A 22,054-nucleotide genomic window follows, 5' to 3' on the forward strand; every position below is an offset into this window, starting at 1 on the left:
AAATATTCCAGTGAAGGGCAGTGGCAGGAAGAACAGGATTTCTTGTCAGCTCAGTACAGGGTTATCAACACACGGGAAGCTTCAACCACAGCAGCAGAGTACATGTGGAGTAACATGCACATGGGGCTTTTTTAGGTAAGAGAAACCTTCCCTTGGGATCACAGATTATTTGCCTGATACATTAGCCCCCAATGTCCTCATTGTAAGGATAGTTTAGTCACCAATGGTGGCAGTGTGTTTGTTGCAGTAAGGAGTTCGATAAAATCTAGTGAGATATCATGGATTCTAATTGTGAATTAATCTGAATGAAGTATCAAAGATCAGTCAAAAATGGTAATCGGATGCTTTTATAGACCACCTGGGTCCGGAGCTCTAGCGGTAAAGCGTTTCAGACAGAACTTGGAGAATATTGTAAAAAAATTTCCTGCTCCTGCAGTTGTAATAGGGGGTGACTTCAACTTGTGAGGTATAGATTAGGAGCATCATGCTATCACAACTAGTGCCACAGACAAGGATTCATGTGACATCGTTGTGGATGTCTTGTCTGAAAATTACTTTGAGTAGACAGAGAACCAACTTGTGAGGGTAAAATCTTAGACCTCCTGTCAACAAACAGAGCTGAAATTATTGAATCAGTTAACATAGAGGAAAGTATCAGTGATCCAAGGCTGTCATAGCATCTATGACAGGGTACAAATTTCAGAGTAACTGAGCAGTCAGCATCAAATATTTATGACAATGATGAAGAAGTGGAGAACAAATGGAAAAAATTCAAAGGCATTGTGAAATATACTCTTGGCAAGTGTGTTTCAAGTAAGATATTAAGGTATCGGAAAGACCCACTGTGGTTTAATAGCTGTGTTAAGAAACTACTATGTAAACAAAGAGAACTTAACATCTCAGATTCAAGAGAAGTAAAAACCCAGCTGACAAACAAAAGCTGAATAATGTGGAAATGAGTGTAAGAAGAGCAATGAGAGAAGTGTTCAATGACTTTGAAAGTAAAACTTTGTCAACCGATCTGACCAACAACCGTAAGTGGTTCTGGTTGTTGTAAAATCAGTATGCCGGTCAAAATCACATATTAATCAGCCTTTTGACTGGTTTGATGGAGCCCACCACGAATTCCTATCCTGTGCTAACCTCCTCATCTCAGAGTAGCACTTGCAACCTACATCTTTAATTATTTGTCGGATGTATTCCAATTTCTGTCTTCCTCTACAGTTTTTGCCCACTATAGCTCCCTCTAGTACCATGGATGCCATTTCCTCATGTCTTAGTGTTGTTGTTGTTGTTGTTGTTGTTGTTGTTGTGGTTTTCAGTCCTGAGACTGGTTTGATGCAGCTCTCCATGCTACTCTATCCTGTGCAAGCTTCTTCACCTCCCAGTACCTACTGCTACCTACATCCTTCTGAATCTGATTACTGTACTCATCTCTTGGTCTCCCTCTACGATTTTTACCCTCCACGGTGCCCTCCAATACTAAATTGGTGATCCCTTGATGCCTCAGAACATGTCCTACCAACCGATCCCTTCTTCTGGTCAAGTTGTGCCACAAACTTCTCTTCTCCCCAGTCCTATTCAATACTTCCTCATTAGTTACGTGATCTACCCATTTAATCTTGAGCATTCTTCTGTAGCACCACATTTTGAAAGCTTCTATTCTCTTCTTGTCCAAACTATTTATCGTCCATGTTTCACTTCCATACATGGCTAAACTCCATACAAATACTTTCAGAAATGACATCCTGACACTTAAATCTATACTCGATGTTAACAAATTTCTCTTTTTCAGAAACGCTTTCCTTGCGATTGTCAGTCTACATTTTATATCCTCTCTACTTCGACCATCATCAGTTATTTTGACCCCCAAATAGCAAAACTCCTTTACTATAATAAGTGTCTCATTTCCTAGTCTTAATTCCTTCAGCATCACCCGACTTAATTCGACTACATTCCATTATCCTCGTTTTGATTTTGTTGATGTTCATTTTATATCCTCCTTTCCAGACACTATCCATTCCGTTCAACTGCTCTTCCAAGTCCTTTGCTGTCTCTGACAGAATTACGATGTCATCGGCGAACCTCAAATTTTTTTATTTCTTCTCCATGGATTTTAATACCTACTCCAAATTTTTCTTTTGTTTCCTTTACTGCTTGCTCAATATACAGATTGAATAACATCGGGGAGAGACTACAACCCTGTTTCACTCCCTTCCCAACCACTGCTTCCCTTTCAAGCCCCTCGACTCTGCCATCTGATTTCTGTACAAATTGTAAATAGCCTTTCGCTCCCTGTATTTTACCCCTGCCACCTTCAGAATTTGAAGGAGAGTATTCCAGTCAACATTGTCAAAAGCTTTCTCTAAGTCTACAAATGCTAGAAATGTAGGTTTGACTTTCCTTCATCTTTCTTCTAAGATAAGTCGTAGGGTCAGTATTGCCTCACGTGTTCCAACATTTCTACGGAAGCCAAACCGATCTTCCCCGAGGTCAGCTTCGACTAGTTTTTCCATTTGTCTGTAAAGAATTCGTTTTAGTATTTTGCAGCTATGACTTATTAAACTGATTGTTCGGTAATTTTCACATCTGTCAACACCTGCTTTCTTTGGGATTGGAATTATTATATTCTTCTTGAAGTCTGAGGGTATTTCGCCTGTCTCATACATCTTGCTCACCAGATGGTAGAGTTTTGTAAGGACTGGCTCCCCGAGGCCGTCAGTAGTTCTAATGGAATGTTGTCTACTCCGGGGGCCTTGTTTCGACTCAGGTCTTTCAGTGCTCTGTTAAACTCTACACGCAGTATCGTATCTCCCATTTCATCTTGATCTACATCCCCTTCCAATTCCATAATATTGTCCTCAAGTACATCGCCCTTGTATGGACCCTCTATATACTCCTTCCACCTTTCTGCTTTATCTTCTTTGCTTAGAACTGGGTTTCCATCTGAGCTCTTGATGTTCATACAAGTGGTTCTCTTATCTCCAAAGGTCTCTTTAATTTTCCTGTAGGCGCTAACTATCTTACCCCTAGTGAGATAAGCCTCTACATCCTTACATTTGTCCTCTAGCCATCCCTGCTTAGCCATTTTGCACTTCCTGTCGATCTCATTTTTGAGACGTTTGTATTCCTTTTTGCCTGCTTCATTTACTGCATTTTTATATTTTCTCCTTTCATCAATTAAATTCAATATTTCTTCTGTCACCCAAGGATTTCTACTAGCCCTCGTCTTTTTACCTACTTGATCCTCTGCTGCTTTCACTACTTCTTCCCTCAAAGCTACCCATTCTTCTTCTACTGTATTTCTTTCCCCCATTCCTGTCAATTGCTCCCTTATGCTCTCCCTGAAACTCTGTACAACCTCTGGTTCTTTCAGTTTATCCAGATCCCATCTCCTTAAATTCCCACCTTTTTGCAGTTTCTTTAGTTTTAATCTACAGGTTATAACCAATAGATTGTGGTCAGAGTCTACATCTGCCAACGGAAATTTAAAACCTGGTTCCTAAATCTCTGTCTTACCATTATATAATGTATCTGATACCTTTTAGTATCTCCAGGGTTCTTCCATGTATACAGCCTTCTTTTATGATTCTTGAACCAAGTGTTAGCTATGATTAAGTTGTGCTCTGTGCAAAATTCTACCAGGCGGCTTCCTTTTTCATTTCTTTGCCCCAGTCCATATTCACCTACTATGTTTCCTTCTCTCCCTTTCCCTACTACCGAATTCCAGTCACCCATGACTATTAAATTTTCATCTCCCTTCACTATCTGAATAATATCTTTTATTTGATCATACATTTCTTCAATTTCTTCGTCATCTGCAGAGCTAGTTGGCATATAAACTTGTACTACTGTAGTAGGTGTGGGCTTCGTATCTGTCTTTGCCACAATAATGCGTTCACTATGCTGTTTGTAGTAGCTCACCCGGATTCCTATTTTGCTATTCATTATTAAACCTACTCCTGCATTATCCCTATTTGATTGTGTGTTTATAACCTGACCAGAAGTCTTGTTCCTCCTGCCACCGAACTTCACTAATTCCCACTGTATCTAACTTTAACCTATCCATTTCCGTTTTTAAATTTTCTAACCTACCTGCCCGATTAAGGGATCTGACATTCCACGCTCTGATCCGTAGAACGCCAGTTTTCTTTCTCCTGATAACGACATCCTCTTGATTAGTCCCCGCCCGGAGATCCGAATGGGGGACTATTTTACCTCCGGAATATTTTACCCAAGAGGACGCCATCATCATTTAATCATACAGTAAAGCTGCATGCCCTTGGAAAAGATTACGGCTGTAGTTTCCCCTTGCTTTCAGCTGTTTGCAGTACCTGCACAGCAAGGCCGTTTTGGTTAGTGTTACAAGGCCAGATCAGTCAATCATCCAGACTGTTGCCCCTGCAACTACTGAAAAGGCTGCTGACCCCTCTTCAGGAACCACACGTTTGTCTGGCCTCTCAACAGATACCCCTCCGTTGTGGTTGCACCTACGGTACGGCTATCTGTGTCACTGAGGCACGCAAGCCTCCCCACCAATGGCAAGGTCCATGGTTCATGGGGGGAGGCATGTCTTAATAGGATGTCCTATCATCCTGTCCCTTCTCCTTATCATTGTTTTCCACATATTCCTTTCCTTTCAGATTCTGCGCAGAACCTCCTCATTCCTTACCTAATCAGTCTACCTAATTTTCAACATTCGTCTGTAGCTCCACATCTCAAATGCTCCGATTCTCTTCTGTTCCGGTTTTCCCACAGTCCATGTTTCACTACCATACAATGCTGTACTCCAGGCGTACATTCTCAGAAATGTCTTCCTCAATTAAGGCCGATATTTGATATTAGTAGACTTCTCTTGGCCACGAATGCCCTTTTTGCCATTGCTAGTCTGCTTTTGATGTTCTCCTTGCTCTGTCTGTCATTGGTTATTTTTCTCGTTGCCTTTGTCTTCCTTTGATTTACTCTCAATCCATACTCTGTACTCATTAGACTGTTCATTCCGTTCAGCAGATCATGTAATTCTTCCTCACTTTCACTCAAGACAGCAATGTCATCAGCGAATCTTATCACTGATGCCCTTTCACCTTGAATTTTAATTCCACTCCAGAAACTTTCTTTTATTTCTATCATTGCTTCCTCGATGTACAAATTGAACAGTAGGGGCAATAGGCTACATCCTTGTCTTAGACCCTTTTTAATATGAGCACTTCATTCTTGATCGTCTACTCTTATTATTCCCTCTTGGCTGTTGTACATATTGTATATAACCCGCCTGTCTCTCCGTATAGCTTACCCCTACTTTTTTCAGAATTTTGAACATCTTGCACCATTTTACATTGTCAACGCTTTTTCCAGGTCGACAAATCCTATGAATGTGTCTTGGTTTTTCTTTAGTCTTGCTTCCATTATTAACTGCAACATAAGAATTGCCTCTCTCATGCCTTTACCTTCCTTAAAGCCAACCTAATCGTCATATAGTGCATCCTCAATTTTCTTTTCCATTCTTCTGTATATTATTCTTGCAAGGAACTTGGAAGCATGAGCTGTTAAGCTGATTGTGCGATAATTCTCACACTTGTCAGTTCTTGCTGTCTTCAGAATTGTGCGGATGATGCTTTTCCAAAAGTCACATGGTATGTTACCAGACTCATACATTCTACACACCAACGTGACTCAATGATTTTAGAAATTCTGATGGGATGTTATCTACCCCTTCTGCCTTATTTGATCTTACGTCCTCCACAGCTCTTTTAAATTCTGATTCTAATACTGGATCCCCTATCTCTTCTAAATCGACTCCTGTTTCTTCTTCTGTCACATCAGATAAATATTCCCCCTCACATAGGTTTTCAGTGTATTCTTTCCATCTATCCACTCTCTCCTCTGCATTTAACAGTGGAGTTCTCGTTGTACACTTAATGTTATCACACCTGCTTTTAATGTCACCGAAGGTTGTTTTGACTTTCATGTACGGTGAGTTTATCCTTCCAACAATCATTTCTTTTTCGATGTCTTCACATTTTTCCTGCAGCCATTTCATCTTAGCTTCCATGCACTTTCTATTTATTTCATTTCTCAGGGACTAATATTTCTGTATTCCTGAGTTTCCCGGAACATTTTTGTACTTCCTCCTTTCATCGATCAATTGAAGTATTTCTTCTGTTACCCATGGTTTCTTCAAAGTTACCTTCTTTGTACCTATATTTTCCTTGGCAACTTCTGTGATGGCCCTTTTTAGAGATGTCCACTCCTCTTCAACTGTACTGCCTACTGAGCTATTCCTTATTGCTGTTATCTATAGCCTTAGAGAACTTCCACTGCATCTCGTCATTCCTTAGTACTTCCATACCTCACTTCTTTGCATATTTGATTCTTCCTGACTATTGTCTTAAATTTCAGCCTACTCTTCATCACTATTACATTGTGATCTGAGTCTACATCTTCTCCTGGGTACACCTTACAATCCAGTATCTGATTTCGGAATCTCTGTCTGACCTAAAAACAAATGTAAAGCTGCCTGGAACATAGTCAAAAGTGAGATAAACACGGGGAAAGAAGATATCAATAACCCAATTACTTGCAACACTCTCAACAAACACTTCATAAATTCAGTAAATGCCCATGTACCAAAAAGTGATAATTTAACTGGTGCAGAAGTTTTTCTTTCACAATCACAGAAGAAGAGAGATAAAAGTTTTAACTGGAGTAGAATAACTGCTACAGATATAAATAACTCTGTAAACATATTAAAAACAAAGATTCCAAGACTTACCAAGCGGAAAAGCGCCAGTAGACAGGCACAATAAAATAACACACAAACACACACACAAAATTTCTAGCTTTCGCAACCAACGGTTGCTTCTTCAGGAAAGAGGGAAGGAGAGGGAAAGACGAAAGGATGTGGGTTTTAAGGGAGAGGGTAAGGAGTCATTCCAATCCCAGGAGCGGAAAGACTTACCTTAGGGGGAAAAAAGGATAGGTATATACGCACGCATGCACACATCCAGCCATACATATACAGACACAAGCAGACATATTTAAAGGCAAAGAGTTTGGGCAGAGATGTCAGTCGAGGCGGAAGTGCAGAGGCAAAGATGATGTTGAATGACAGGTGAGGTATGAGTGGCGGCAACTTGAAATTAGCGGAAACAAGTTGAACAACTCTAGAACAGAAGACTACTGTGGATTCAGTAACTTTGTAAGACAGGAAATTAGAACTCCTCTTCTCTACCTTGCAAATAAAATCCATGATGATGGCATTTTCCCTGATTGCCTTAAAATTACGGTTACACTCCCCATACATAAAAAGGGTGACAGAGAAATGCCAGATAACTACAGACTAATATCAATTGTCCCTATACTGGCCAAAATCATAGAGCTACTCACAAACACAGATTTACATGTATTTTGAGAGCAAGAAATTACTTAATGACAGCCAGTTTGGATTTAGAATTAATCCATCAACCATAAAAGCTATTGAAAGCCTGATAACTGAAATCTACAACGCTTTTGAAAGGAAACTGATCACCTGTGCTACACTGATAGACTTAAGCAAAGCATCTGATTCAGTGTCACATGAGATAAATTCTTAAAAAAAAGAATATTATGGTATTGCAGACAAACCGCTTAATTTGAGTATGTCATACCTAAATAACAGGCAATAGTGTATATTAACAATGAAATGTCAGACCTAATGAAAATTAAAAGAGGAATTCCACAGGGCTCCGTTCTTGGACCCTTACTCTTTATTATCTATGTTAATGATTTCTCAAACTACACAGCCTGCAAAAATGTTTTATATGCTGATGATATGAAAATGATCTCCAAAAGCGAGAGTATGCAAGAGGTGGTAAACAAAAAATAATGATCTTTTTGAAAAATGTAGGGTGTGGTGCATTGCTAACCAGTTATGTATAAACAAAATAAAAGCAGAAGAAATTTATTTTAATCTGAAGGTACAGAAAACAGAGACTCACCGTGTCAAACTACTGGGACTAAGCATAGATCAAAGATTCTCATGGGATGACCATATAAGCTATCTGACAGGCAAACTTGCACACATAATATTCCTGCTATATAAACTAATATATTCTGTCGGTAAAAGTTTATTGATGCTTTGCTACTATGTATTCTTTCAGTCACAGCTACAATATGGGATTCTGTTATGGGGTAATTACCAGGCACTAACTGTGTATTCAAATGGCAAAAACAAGCAATTAGATGTATACAAGGATTGGGTCCGAGAGAAACGTGTAGGGAGCACTTCAGTATAGTAAACATAATGACACTCCCAAGTCTCTAATGTATAACTGCTTAATACACGTAAAAGGAAATGTACAACAATTTACACAGAGAATGAATTTACATTTGCACAGCAATCGAAACAATTGCATGCTTGATATACAGTATTCTAGGCTGTCATTGACACACAACAGTCACAAACACCTAAGTCTGAAGTTATATAATAAACTGCCACAATCCGTCAAAACCCTCAACCTCTTTAAAATTTAAGGAGGTATTACACACATGGGTCCTCGGAGTCTCTTGCAACGGCATACATGAATAAAACGTCCTCGGTTTTCGAGCCGCGACATTTGAATAAAATCCTCGAGCTGTCGATGGCCATCTCCACAGTCATTGTCAGGAGTTCACTGACTACCGGGGCTGTTACGGTCTCTCGCTTATATAGGCATGATGACATCATCAGCACCCAATCAGATCGATCCAATGTGGCGCCCTCGCGTAAGTCTACCCGGGCAGCTAGCAGAGCTATTGCCCGTGGCACCACCAGTGACGTCAGGTGGCGCCAGGTGCAAGTGCCACGTTTGAAACTTCTGCTCTCTCATTCCGCATCTATCAATGTCAAACGCCCATCCCCATGCCCTGCTGAGTGTGTATCCCTCGTCTCTACGGTTGCGGAGTGTTGTACTGAGCACAAGCGCTATATAAAACAAAGGGAGCTTGACAAATTGGCCATAGCGGAGCACTGCCTAGAAAATGGACTTAAAATACAGTTAGAAAATACAGAAGTGTTGGCTCATGCGTCTACATATTGAAACTACGTTATAAAGGAAGTGGCCGAGATTTGCTTAAACAACAACAATTTCAATAGAGACTAGGGATACAAACTCATGGGGACGGTGTTGGACATCGAAAGAAAGCAGAGACAAATGCATGAGGGAGCGGCAGTTTCAAACGTGGCGCCTGCCCCTGGTGCCACCTGACGTCACCGGTGCTGCCACAGGCCATAGCTCCACTAGCTGCCCGGGATGACATACGCAAGCACGCCACATTGGAGCGATCTGATTGGCTGCTGCTGATGTCTCATGACAATGTAAGCGAGAGACCATAAAAGCCCCGGCAGTCAGTGAATTCCTGACGACGATGGCGGAGATGGCTGTCGAAAGAGCGAGAATTTTATTCGAACTGACGTGGCTGGAAAACTGAGATCGTTTTGTTCATATTACCCACATGGCTCAAAAATAAATCATACTACCCAACTGAAGAATATCTTGGAAGTAATTTGGAACGAATGTATAAACAAAAAAATAATGTAACTACCATTAACTAAATGTGTAAAACCGTATAATTAATTCTTGAACGCAAACAGTATAATGATTATTGCTGAAATTGCCCGATTAGTAGAAGTTTATGTATTTATAAGTATTTATGTATATGTAAAATGATGATACGAGTAAATGTACAGATTACTACCTACTAAAAAGATGAATAATATTCTCATACACCTTCTCTAACTCTTCATCTTCAGCTTCTGGCATCGGCATGTATACTTGAACTATCGTTGTCAGTGTTGATTTGCTGTTGATTCTGATAAAAACAACCCTGTCACTGAACTGTTCACAGTAACACACTTTCTGCCCTACCTTCCTGTTCATAACTAATCCTACTCCCGTTATACCATTTTCTGCTTCTGTTGATATTACCCTATACTTACCTGACCAGAAATCCTTGTCTTCTTTCCACTTAACTTCACTGACCCCTGCTATATCTAGACTGAGCCTTTGCATTTCCCTTTTGAGATTTTCTAGTTTCCCTACCACGTTCAAGCTTCTGACATTCCATACCCCGACTTGTAGAACATTATCCTTCCACTGGTTATTCAATCTTTTTCTACTGGTAACCTCCCCCTTGGCAGTCCCTTCCCAGTGATCCGAATGGGGGACTACTGGGGAATCTTTTGCCAATGGAGAGATCATCATGACAGTTCAATTATAAGCTTCATGTCCTGTGGATACATGTTATATATCCTTATGCACTGGTTTCCATTGCCTTCTGCACCCTCATGCTGTTGATCATTGCTGTTTCTTCCGCCTTTAGGGGCAGTTTCCCACCCCAAGGTTAAGAGAGTGCCCTAAACCTCTGTCCACTCCTCCACCCTCTTTGACAAGGCCGCTACCAGATTGAGGGTGACTTCTTATGCGGGAAGTCTTCTGCCACAAATGCTGATCAAACTTTAAGCAGTGACAGGATTTGAACCCAGGACCAAAGATGTTTTGATTATGAATGAAAGACACTATCCCTAGACCACAGGGTCTTACAGTGAGCATACTGGCCCAAAATGAAAGATCGGAGACAGAATGCCAAAATTTGGTCCTCTGAAACTGTTTCACCACAGGAGATCGTAACACTGTCCCTCCACTCAATAGTGGTACGAATGTCGAAAGAACAGATATTGAGATAGCTGATTGCAGAATAGAAAAACAGCTACAATTGCTTAGCAGTGGAAAGGTGTCAGGATCAGATGAGATACTTGTAAGATTCTACAAAGATGATGCGAAAGGAGAAGGTGTAGAGTTCAGAAAAGTCACAAAGAACCGTAGGTCAGGGGAGACTTACTGTCCATAAGTCTCTTCTGGCCCAGGATTCTGGGTAACTTTTCCGAACTCTAGCTCTTTTCAATGAATATACCAAATAAGTGTCAGATCAGGTGATCATGGTGGCTGTGGAACTGATTGACCTGTACCAACGGTTGAACCAGTTCCACAGCCACCATGGTTGCTTGTTCTGACAGTCCTTATTTTCTGTGGTGTAGTATGAAGAGTATGGAGTATGGCACACATATAACATCAGCAGAAGGGTCATTCCATGTAAACGAGGAATCACTATCAAAAAATTAATTTTTCTGTGGGAATATTTTCCCCTGTTACATGTGTAGGTTGGGCACTGACTTTTGTTGGCTAGATCGATTTGTCCCTCCAAAATCTATTGTTTACTTGTGGGAGCCATTGTTTTGAAGACTAAATTGTTGAGTTTGTTCATGCAGAAGATTTGATCAATTTCAAGGAAAGGAAAAAAATCATGAAATTTGTAATAATACTTTATTGTTTATATATCACATTAAAGTGCATAACTTCTTCTTCTTTTTGGTATATTTTTAAAAGCAAACAATTTACGCATGATAAATACAAAAACATTTATATAACCTAACCCAAAAGTGTAACATGAGTTACGAAATGTCATTTTTCTTATTTTTTTTATGATTTCGACAAAATACATTAAAGGGTAGAAACTTATATGCCATGCTGTCCTTCACATAAGTGTACCTGATAATTTGGTGTCTCAAATAAATTTCCTCCTGGAAGCCTTCTCCTGGTATAGCATACTTAATTCATGTAATGTGAGTTACCTTTATTTACCTAACATGAGTTACCATAATTTTTGTAGGATTTATTATAATTTTGAGCAGTCAGATTGGTTATGAATTACATACAATACAACTAACAATATATCTCAACATATTTAATGTATATTTATCTCTGTATGCCACATAAAATCCTATAGGGAATAGTTACTTCTACTTTACAACAATTTTCAATTTTTGCAGAATGCCTTTAAGTGCAGCTGAGAAGAAGAAGAAGAAGGTAGAAATTGGAAGATGGGCAGATATGAAGATTATAAAATCAAACACAAGGAAACTATGAAAAAATTCAGGAAAAAGAAGACGGAACAGGAAAAATGTTTGAGTTAAAGAGAACAAGAAAGGATTGCTGCAGACAGGAAACGGAATGTTAGATAAAGAGTTGCCAAGTACAGGAAGCAGCTAAAGGAAGTTTCTTCAGCTAGACCAAGTAGTTCTCCCTCTCCACCACATAAAAATAGGTCTTCATTGATAAAAGCCATACCAAAAGAGAAACGTGCAGTTCCAGCATCACCCACAAAACCAAAATGTGTTATTAGAAGGTTGTATCAAACATTTTTAGAAGTAGAAGGAATCTCTAATCAAAAAATAAGTGATGAAATACTAAGTGCAGTGAGCAAATCCTATGAAAGGGATGACATTAGCAGACAGGCCCCTGGACGCAAAGACATTGTGACTGTAAAAGATGAGAAAGGTAAGAGTAATTTGCAAGTACAACACTTGATGTTTCCTTTGAAAGAAACCCATGCAATGTTTTGTGAAAAAAATGGCAAAGTGATTGGTAAAAGTAAATTCGCAGAATTAAGACCCAAACGTGTCATGCTTGCCAATAAACTTCCACACAACACGTGTCTCCGCAGATATCACGAGAATTTCATCTGTGCTATTAACTCTCTTCATAGCATAGTACCTCAAATACCTAAGTACACCTGTAACTGGCCAGAATTTTGTGTGTGTGCGCAAAGCCTACAGCTGATTGTTGGTTGGGAAAGTGCATGAAATGTAAAGATTTATTGGCAGCTAAACTTCTTGATTTATGTACTGGTGTACAAGAGTACAGCCTGAAGTGGTATGTGTGGCAGGACAGTGATGGCAGAATTTTGAAAGTAGAGGAAGAAAGTAAATTACAGAATCTTATTTACCATATTCTTACCATGGGACCTAAATTTTTAGAGCACTGCTACTTTAAGAGAGAATAATCAAAGAACTATCAGAGTGATAAGGAATCAGTGCCATCTGTGATGCTAACTGCCATGATGCAAATCAATATTTCTGAAAATTTTACATGCGCAAGTCAAGATGACATTCAAAATGCACATTGGCAGCAGAATAAATTAGTATTTTTACTGCCTTGATTTGGCATTCAGGTACTTCTCAACCCTATGTGTTGGTAGCTGATAATCTGGATCACATGAAAAATACTGTCATTCCCTATGTTGATAGACTTCCTGAAGAACTACCAAAACATATTAGGTAAGTTACAATCTGGTCAGATGGTCCTGCTTCCCAGTTTAGAAACAGATATCAGACACTATAAAAGTTCTAAGTAAGAGTCATGCCAAAAGAATTGCATGGAAGTATTTTGCAGCTTCTCATGGGAAGGGGCCAGTGGATGGAATTGGTGGGGCTGTCAAACACCAAGTTAGGTCTCGTGCGAAAAGCAGGAAATGTGTTGTAAACAATGCAACAGATTTTGTAAAAGCATTGTTGAATTCTTCTTCTAATGTGGCAGCAGTTCTTATGGGTGAAGAAGACTTTAGCCAAAGAAGCAAAAACTACATCTCTCGGCCTTAATCGAGAACTGCAAGCCTTTCTTGAACATTTCTAAAATTCATCACTTGAAACTCTATAATAATGAAGTTGTAGGACACACCACTTTATCAGCTGCAGAGGAAAACAATAATAGAACAGAAAAATCATTAGATATACAAGTAGGTGACATCGAAATGGTGCAAAAAAGGGCAGCTCGTTTTGTATTATCACGTAATAGGGGAGAGGGTGTGGCAGATATGATACGCGAGTTGGGATGGAAGTCATTAAAGTAAAGACGTTTTTCGTCGTCGTGAGATCTATTTACGAAATTTCAGTCACCAACTTTCTCTTCCGAATGCAAAAATATTTTGTTGAGCCCAACCTACATAGGTAGGAATGATCATTAAAATAAAATAAGAGAAATCAGAGCTCGAACAAAAGATTTAGGTGTTCGTTTTTCCCGCACGCTGTTCGGGAGTGGAAAGGTAGAGAGATAGTATGATTGTGAACTGCAGAGTAGTCGTGTAGATGTAGATGACTAGGTGGTGGCAAAATATGACAATTCATATTTTCCAGGTAATGTTACTAAAACTGAAAGTGTTGAGTTGAAAGTTGATGTTATGATGAAAGATGGGAAGTTCTGGAAGTGGCCTGAAATTAACAATGAGATATACAACACTAAAGACAAGCTTGTCAGAAAATTGAACCCTCCAAGTGTAAATTCCCATGGTTTTTTTTCAAGTTTGACTGTGATCTGTGACAATGTAATGAGTTACTGTATGTTGTAATGTGAGTTGTGTGTTCATTAAGTTTTAACGTTTATTTTATAAAGGATTAAATGTTTGGAACTTTGTTAAAATACTTATAAGATCTTCTGGTATTGTGTGTAAAACTTACAAGAAATGTTCACATAAAACCGAGCAGACTTTTGTATTTTCTTTATCATATAGTAATGTAACAGTTATTGTGATATAGGTTTATAGAGCATTCTGTATAAAGAATGTTTTGAGGTATAAAAAATATTTAATAGAAACATTTCCTTCTGTTAATTGTCCAAAACTTTCATATAAACATCACTTAGTAACACGAGTTACCATGGAATGACCCAGAAGACCTTATCGCTAGGGTCCACAAAGCAACTGAAATACACCAAAGACAGAGGCACATGCGAGTGAGGCTCAGCACTGCTGATGTAGCTCTACATTGATGTAGAAGATACACAGTTCGAAGCCTATTTTTAATGAAAACAGTTTGATGTTCTACTTATGTTGGGTTTATTTACATAACGTGCAACACACCCATCTGAGACTTTGATGCTCCCCAGTGCACAAGTCATGTGTTTCCAGATATGGATTCCTTCTTGAAAACCGATTAGTGTGCCTTCCTGCACAATATACTGTGTGTTGTCTTTTTGGGATTCTTTGTATACATAATATACAGGGTGGTCCACTGATAGTGACCAGGCCAAATATCTCATGAAATAAGTAACAAACGAAAAAACTACAAAGAATGAAACTCGTCTAGCTTGAAGGGGGAAACCAGATGGCGCTATGGTTAGCCCGCTAGATGGTGCTGCCATAGGTCAAACGGATATCAGCTGCGTTTTTTAAAATAGGAATCCCCATTTTTTAATTACATATTCATGTAGTACGTAAAGAAATATTTATGTTTTAGTTGGGACTTTTTTCACTTTGTGATAGATGGCGCTGTAATAGTTAAAAACGTATAAGTACATGGTATCATGTAACATTCCGCCAGTGTGGATGGTATTTGCTTCATGATACACTATCAGTCAAAGTGGACTGTTTACCAATTGCGGAAAAGGTCAATATCATGTTGATGTATGGCTATTGTGATCAAGATGCCCAACGGGTGTGTGCTATGTATGCTGCTCAGTATCCTGGATGACATCATCCACGTGTCTAATCCGTTCACCGGAACTTACGTTACTTAAAGAAACAGAAAGTGTTCAGACACATGTAAAACATCAATCACGACCTGCAACAAATGATGATGCCCAAGTAGGTGTTTTAGCTGTTGTCACGACTAATCCACACATCAGTAGCAGACAAATTGCGCAAGAATCGGGAATCTCAAAAATGTCAGTGTTGAGAATGCTACATCAACATCGATTGCACCCGTACCATATATCTATGCACCAGGAATTGCATGGTGATGACTTTGCACGTCGTGTACAGTTCTCCCACGGGGCACAAGAGAAATTACGGGATGATGACATTTTTTGCATGCATTCTATTTAACGACGAAGTGTCATCGGCCAACAGCGGTAACATAAACCGGCATAATAAGCACTACTGGGCAACGGAAAATCCACGATGACTGCGACAAGTGGAACATCAGCGACCTTGGCCGGTTAATGTATGTTGCGGCATTATGGGAGGAAGGATAATTGGCCCCCATTTTATCGATGGCAATCTAAATGGTGCAATGTATGCTGATTTCCTATGTAATGTTCTGCCAATGTTACTACAAGATGTTTCACTGCATGACAGAATGGCGATGTACTTCCAACATGATGGATGTCCGGCACATAGCTCACATGCAGTTTAAGCGGTATTGAATAGCATATTTCATGACAGGTAGATTGGTTGTCGAAGCACCATACCATGGCCCACACGTTCACCTTATCTGACATCCCCTGATTTCTTTCTGTGGGGAAAGTTGAAGGATATTTGCTATCGTGATCCACCAACAATGCCTGACAACATGCATCAGTGCATTTTCAATGCATGTGCGAACATTATGGAAGGCGAACTACTCGCTATTGAGAGGAATGTCGTTACACTTATTGCCAAATGCATTGAGGTTGACGGACACCGTTTTGAGCATTTATTGCATTAATGTGGTATTTACAGGTAATCATGCTGTAACAGCATGTGTTCTCAGAAATGATAAGTTCACAAAGGTACATGTATTACATTGGAACAACCGAAATAAAATGTTCAAGCGTACCTACATTCTGTATTTTAATTTAAAAAGCCTACCTGTTACCAACTGTTCGTCTAAAATTGTGAGCCATATGTTTGCGACTATTACAGCGCTATCTATCACAAAGCTAAAAACATGGTGCAACTAAAACATTAATATTTCTTTACATACTACATGAACATGTAATAAAAAATGGGGGTTCCTATTTTTAAAAAATGCAGTTGATATCCGTTTGACCTATGGCAGCACCATCTGGTTTGCCCCTTCAAGTAGACAAGTTACATTCTTTGTAGTTTTTTCGTTTGACGCTTATTTTGTGAGATATTTGGCCCGGCCACAATCAATGGACCACCCTGTATGTGACTGCATAGCTATGCTTGTTCTTACACTGTATATATTCATGTCATGTGACAGAAAAGTTGTGGTTGGATGACTAGATCATGGGTCCTTTGCTCATTTGTGACTGGCTGACTAGACTGTCACCTGTACTCACTTCGAATGGCTGACAGAAACAAATCTAACAGCAACCATCCTGATTTCAATCCTTACAAAGTTAATATGTTGAACCTGGTGACTGTCAAATTTATACTAGTGAGTTATGAAATTATGCAGTTCCAGTGTACTGCATTAAAGATCTCGCCAAAATTTGTAATTTTGGGTACGGTATGTTGTGCTAATGTGGAAGGAAGTGGGGTTACAGTATATAAAAACTTAACCAGAAGCAGCTGTATGAATATCAACAGCTCAGGTGGCATACCAGTACTAAGCAAGGAAGATAAAAAAGCCGAAAGGTGGAAGAAATATATAGTGTGTCTGTATAGGGGAAGTAAATTTGGGACAATATTATAAAAAAAGAGGAGGAAGAATGTGAAGATGATATGGGGAATGCGATACAGTGAAAAATCTAAAAGAGCATTGAAAGACTTAGGTGGAAAAAAGGACCCTGTAGTAGATGACATTCCTTTTGAATTATTGAGAGCCTTGGGAGTCAGTCATAAGTGTTAGGAAGTCCTTTCTGAAAGTATTTCTGTGGAATGTAGCCTTGTACATGACAAACATGGACAGTAAGCTGTTCAAACAAGAAGAGAATATAAGCTTTTGAAATGTGGTGCTGTAAATACTGAAGATTAGATGGGCAGATTGAACAACTAAAGAGATGGTTCTGAATGAAACTGGGAGAAAAAAAGAAATTTATGGCACAAACTGACTAATCGAGGCATCAAGGAATGGCCACCTTGGTAATTGAAGGATGTGTGGTGGGTAAAGTGTTTCTCAAGAAAATGATTTAGAAGTTGGTATAGGTATGTCTTTAACTGAGTTGTAACTTCCAGTTTTTCTTATGTCTACCTATGAGAAGCCATTCACCTTACAAAATATTAATACTAGCTCCAGGTATAGCTCCCCCCCCCTCCTCCCCCGGCACACTCTAAAAACTATCATATGGGCACCTTTGCCAATAAGTGATGGAAGAATTAGTTAACATAATATAAAAAGTTTCCAATGAAGTATGTATCATGCATATTGTTCAGTCTACAGAAAAGTTTGATAATTACAAAGTTCAAGCATCTAAAAATTAAAAATATCTGCGCAATTTATAATTACACTAAATTTCTTTAGGTACTGGTAATTAATTCAATGCCCATCTAAACAAATGGAAAAAATTTTCCAAGTAATTTGGTAGCAAATTCTATGCATCCACAGACATAAAATCTTATTTTCAAAAGGCAAACTTTATCAGTATTTGTGTAACTGTTATATTTACATAGAGTAGCTAATATCTTTTAGAAAATTCTAATATATATCAGTTGTCAGTTGGCAAAGATTCCCATTTGATGTTATAGGCCCCTAATTGTTCCACAATTTTAGATTCTGTGCAAGGGATATTTATACTCAGAATGACACAGTTACGAGTGTTATTATTTTTGAATTTTAACTTCTTGTTATTAATGTCATGTTTCATAGGGCAGTTGGTCTACAGTGAGTGTGTTGAGAACAAGTATTTGACCAAACATTTTTTCTGAAAGGCACCTGTGAGTGCACACACTTATTTTATTTCATGAAACTATTCTCAGACATGGCAGCAAGGCAGATGAACAGATAGTTAATCAAACAGACGCTTCTTGTCCAACTTTAGTAACAGTGTCAGTTTTCTATTCAATAACATGGCATGGGGATTAATGTGTGTTGAATATCCACTAGTATTGTCCACATATATGAAGAAATCATGAAATTTAATATTGTTTACTAAGTATATGTACGTTACAGTTACATTATAACACTAGATAAAAACAATCATTGGACAAGGGTTCATATAGTCAACAATACTGATAACCAACTATAAATTTTTGTGTGTCAGCAGTGACAGTAAAATATACTACATCAAGTCAGGAAAACTAAGTCGACCACCATTGTCCTAATTTATGGATTCCGACACCATAGCTCTGAAGCCAAGAGTGTAAGACCAGAAAGATTATATTCCATTTTAATACTTTTCTGCCGTCGGTTTTTCTTAGCAAGTATGCATTCCACTAACGTGATTACTTCAAATCTAACTTCGCATATAACATGCAATATCTCAAAATACGCTATTGTGGACCGGCACTTTCTTGCGTTGACCCCTTTTGACATCAAAACGGAATGAGATGAATGTACTCCCAGTAAAACACGATAATCACTGCTGAAAATCAGTTGGCCTACACGTCGAGCACATTCAATAAGAAAATCTAACAAGGGCAATGAAATTGCTTTTAGGTTAACTTTGAGTTTCTTTACGCTAGCAGCAGGGTGTGTGAAAAACTAAATGACGTTGGTACTCACGGACATCTGTACGAATATACCAAGAAGCACGTTACAACAAACCTACATAATGCAACTGCCAACTAGCCCTATAGTGAAATCCGATGAACTTTATAATTTTCTCTAGTGGCAACTAGATGTTAGAAGCGAAAGAGGGTATCTTAAATTCAAACAATCTACAGCTAACCTGCATGTAGGCATCCCATACAATAACTCATTTTTCACGGTAATACAAATTCTGAAATTCATAACAGATGGGCTAAATCGCTCACACATTAAACGAATATCATATAGCTGTTTCAAACCTTACATGCGACTACAGCTTAACTCTTCTTTTTTTGCAACAACTACCAACACAGCATGAGAATTGTTTGCAAAATTAACAAATTCTGAGAATCGAATATTACTGTCAGTTTAAAGGTTATGTAATTGTGTCGATAAAGCTGTAGTTCCTAATTTCGGACACATGGAAATTAGATCTTCCATGTGCTGGTGTTACTCAAAGCCAGCACATTTACCACTGCTGAAAATGGTTTCCTCTACCAGCACTTGCATGTCATAAAGCAACAGCTAAAATATTTCTACAGTTAATATTTAACTGCAACGCAGTTGTTACATTAAATCGTGGTCTGTGGTTGGCGTCACTGTTGTAGCTAATCGATCTTAAAAACCAAGCATCGACATAATTCGAAAAATGGTACGCGGTATATATGAAACTGACTATGAACCGTACATACAAGTAGCCAGTATTTTAATTATTTCAAAAAGTAGAAGACGATAGAATCCAACTTAAAAGGGTGTCTGACCAGTATTTAAATTATTTCAAAAAGTAGAAGGCGATAGAATCCAACTTAAAAGGACGTCTGAAACGGTAGGAATACTGAGAAGTAGAACTTTGAGACGTACAATATTAATTATATCGATTTTGAAATTCTAGTGAAAGATATAAAATAACACGCCAATTACATGTTTTTATGTTTTCCGAAATACTGTAGGATATCTCAAGTCCAAAGTTTTATCTCTAATTCCAAGAGTGTCCTTCAGAAAAAGAGAAATTCGTTGATATCGAATATAAATTTAAATATTAGGAAGCCTTCTCTGAAGGTATTTGCCTATAGTGTAGCTTTGTACAGAAGTTAAAAGCGGACAATAAACAGTTCAAATAAGACTGTAACAGAAACTTTTGAAATTTGGTGCAACAGAGAATTGCTGATCGTTGGAAGGGGAGACCAGATAACTAAGAGGTGTTTAATTTTATTGCGGAGAGTAGAAATTTATGACAGAACTTGACAAAAAGGTGAACAGTAAATCTGTATGCACATACATACTATGCGAATTACTATGAAGTATATGGTAGAGAGCACTTACCAAGGTATCACAAGTTAAGATTTCCAATCCCAGTTGCGCAGGAGAAAAGACCGCTTAAATGCCACTGTCTGTATTGTAATTAGTCATATTATCTCTTCCCATTCCTATGCAGACAATTCACAGGCAGAGATGAGTAGCTCTAGATTTTTTGTTATATATTAGCTCTGGAAGTTTTTTTAAGTAGGATTTCTTTCGATAATTGCTGTCTGTCTTCAAGAGACTGCCAGTTTAGGTTTTCAAACATTCCTGTAAAACTGTATCATGAGTCAAACAACCCTGGGCCCATTTGTGCTGCACTTCTTTGTATATGTTCAGTATCCTCTATTTATACCATCTTGTATGATTCCTACACACCTGAGCAATAATCTAAGATGGGATGCAAAGTGATTTCTAAGCTGTATCTTTTGTAGACTCACTGCTTTTTCCCAGTACACTATCAGAGAACTGTGACTGAACTTGTAAGATCATTCCATTTTATATTCGTACTGTTGACCTTCAGATAGGATTGCTGGTGTACTTTGCATTCTTTCACTCAGTACTGTCCTAGGATACAATCTTCTGAGGCAATGCAGCTAATGTCAATAAAGTTTTATTCTAGAGTAGTGTGCAATAAGAATTTTTTTAACAGTTAATAAATGAACATCATGCAGAAGTGTCTTTGGGAGTCCAGGGATCGTGCTATTCTGACACTTACATGCCAATATTCCATAATGGTATTTGTGGCTAATAATAAGGATAAATTTAGGATTATCTGTAAATTTCACAACCATAATATTACAAGTAAAAAGAATTTCTGTATAGAATATGCATCTATACTGTGGTTGAGTACAGAATTTTACACGCAAGGGTGAATGTCCATGACAGGTTGTTGAGTTGTTGCTTTGGTGCAGTTCTCCATACTAGTCCATCCTGTGCAAGACTCTTCATCTTTGCATAATTACTACAACCAACACCAATTAGATATTTTTTTGTAGCACCACATATCAAAAGCTTCTATACTTTTATTGTTTGAACTGATGTTTATTGTTCACATTTCACTTATTGTATTTTACCTAAGTTCAGTAATTGTCCATTTACAGAGAGCTATTATTTTAAAGAAAATATTATTTACGTTTTCAAGTGTTGAATTTACTCAAATAGGCTTAATTATAATACTCACATAGCCAACAAAGAGAACTATTTTTGAGTCTTGAATCTATGATGGAAGATCATTTGCATACAACAAGATCAAGAGTAGGCCCAATATTCATTCCTCATTGGTACATCTGTAGTGATTATTTCTCACTCAGAAGATGCGGTTTTAGTGACTGCACTTCCTGACTTTCTTAATGCAACACTTTGCATCCTTTTTGTTATACAGACAGAAAACAAGTTATCTCTTGTATGAGCTTTTGGCCACAAAGGCCTTTTTGGAAAAAAAAGAACCACTCTCTCTCTCTCTCTCTCTCTCTCTCTCTCTCTCTCTCTCTCTCTCTCTCTCTCTCTCTCTCTCTCTCCATGATGCAAATGCAACTCACACACACATGACCA

The 22,054-nt window shown here is 38.4% G+C and overlaps 1 protein-coding gene and 1 long non-coding RNA gene across 6 annotated transcripts in view; one reads left to right on the forward strand and one right to left on the reverse strand.

The window, feature by feature from the left end:
• Positions 1–19,810, reverse strand: part of LOC126282002 (trans-1,2-dihydrobenzene-1,2-diol dehydrogenase-like) — a 77,264-nt gene extending 57,454 nt beyond the window's left edge. The window contains exon 1 of one of the 5 annotated variants that reach the window (XM_049981394.1): positions 19,467–19,810. Coding sequence is in view for 2 of the 5 variants with exons in the window: in XM_049981389.1 (XP_049837346.1) it covers positions 19,344–19,349 (6 nt within the window). In the remaining 3 variants the exon portion in view is untranslated. Of the gene's footprint in view, positions 1–19,177; positions 19,271–19,343 lie in introns of those variants that run through there. The other 4 variants (XM_049981392.1, XM_049981393.1, XM_049981389.1 and 1 more) reach the window with 4 other exon arrangements.
• The window catches only part of LOC126282003 (uncharacterized), a 41,988-nt gene continuing 31,334 nt past the window's right edge, over positions 11,401–22,054 (forward strand). The window contains exon 1 of the long non-coding RNA XR_007551319.1: positions 11,401–12,353. This is a non-coding gene — a long non-coding RNA (uncharacterized LOC126282003). The remainder of the gene's footprint in view (positions 12,354–22,054) is intronic.

This window comes from Schistocerca gregaria, chromosome 7, assembly GCF_023897955.1.
Source record: "Schistocerca gregaria isolate iqSchGreg1 chromosome 7, iqSchGreg1.2, whole genome shotgun sequence".
NCBI lineage: Eukaryota > Metazoa > Arthropoda > Insecta > Orthoptera > Acrididae > Schistocerca > Schistocerca gregaria.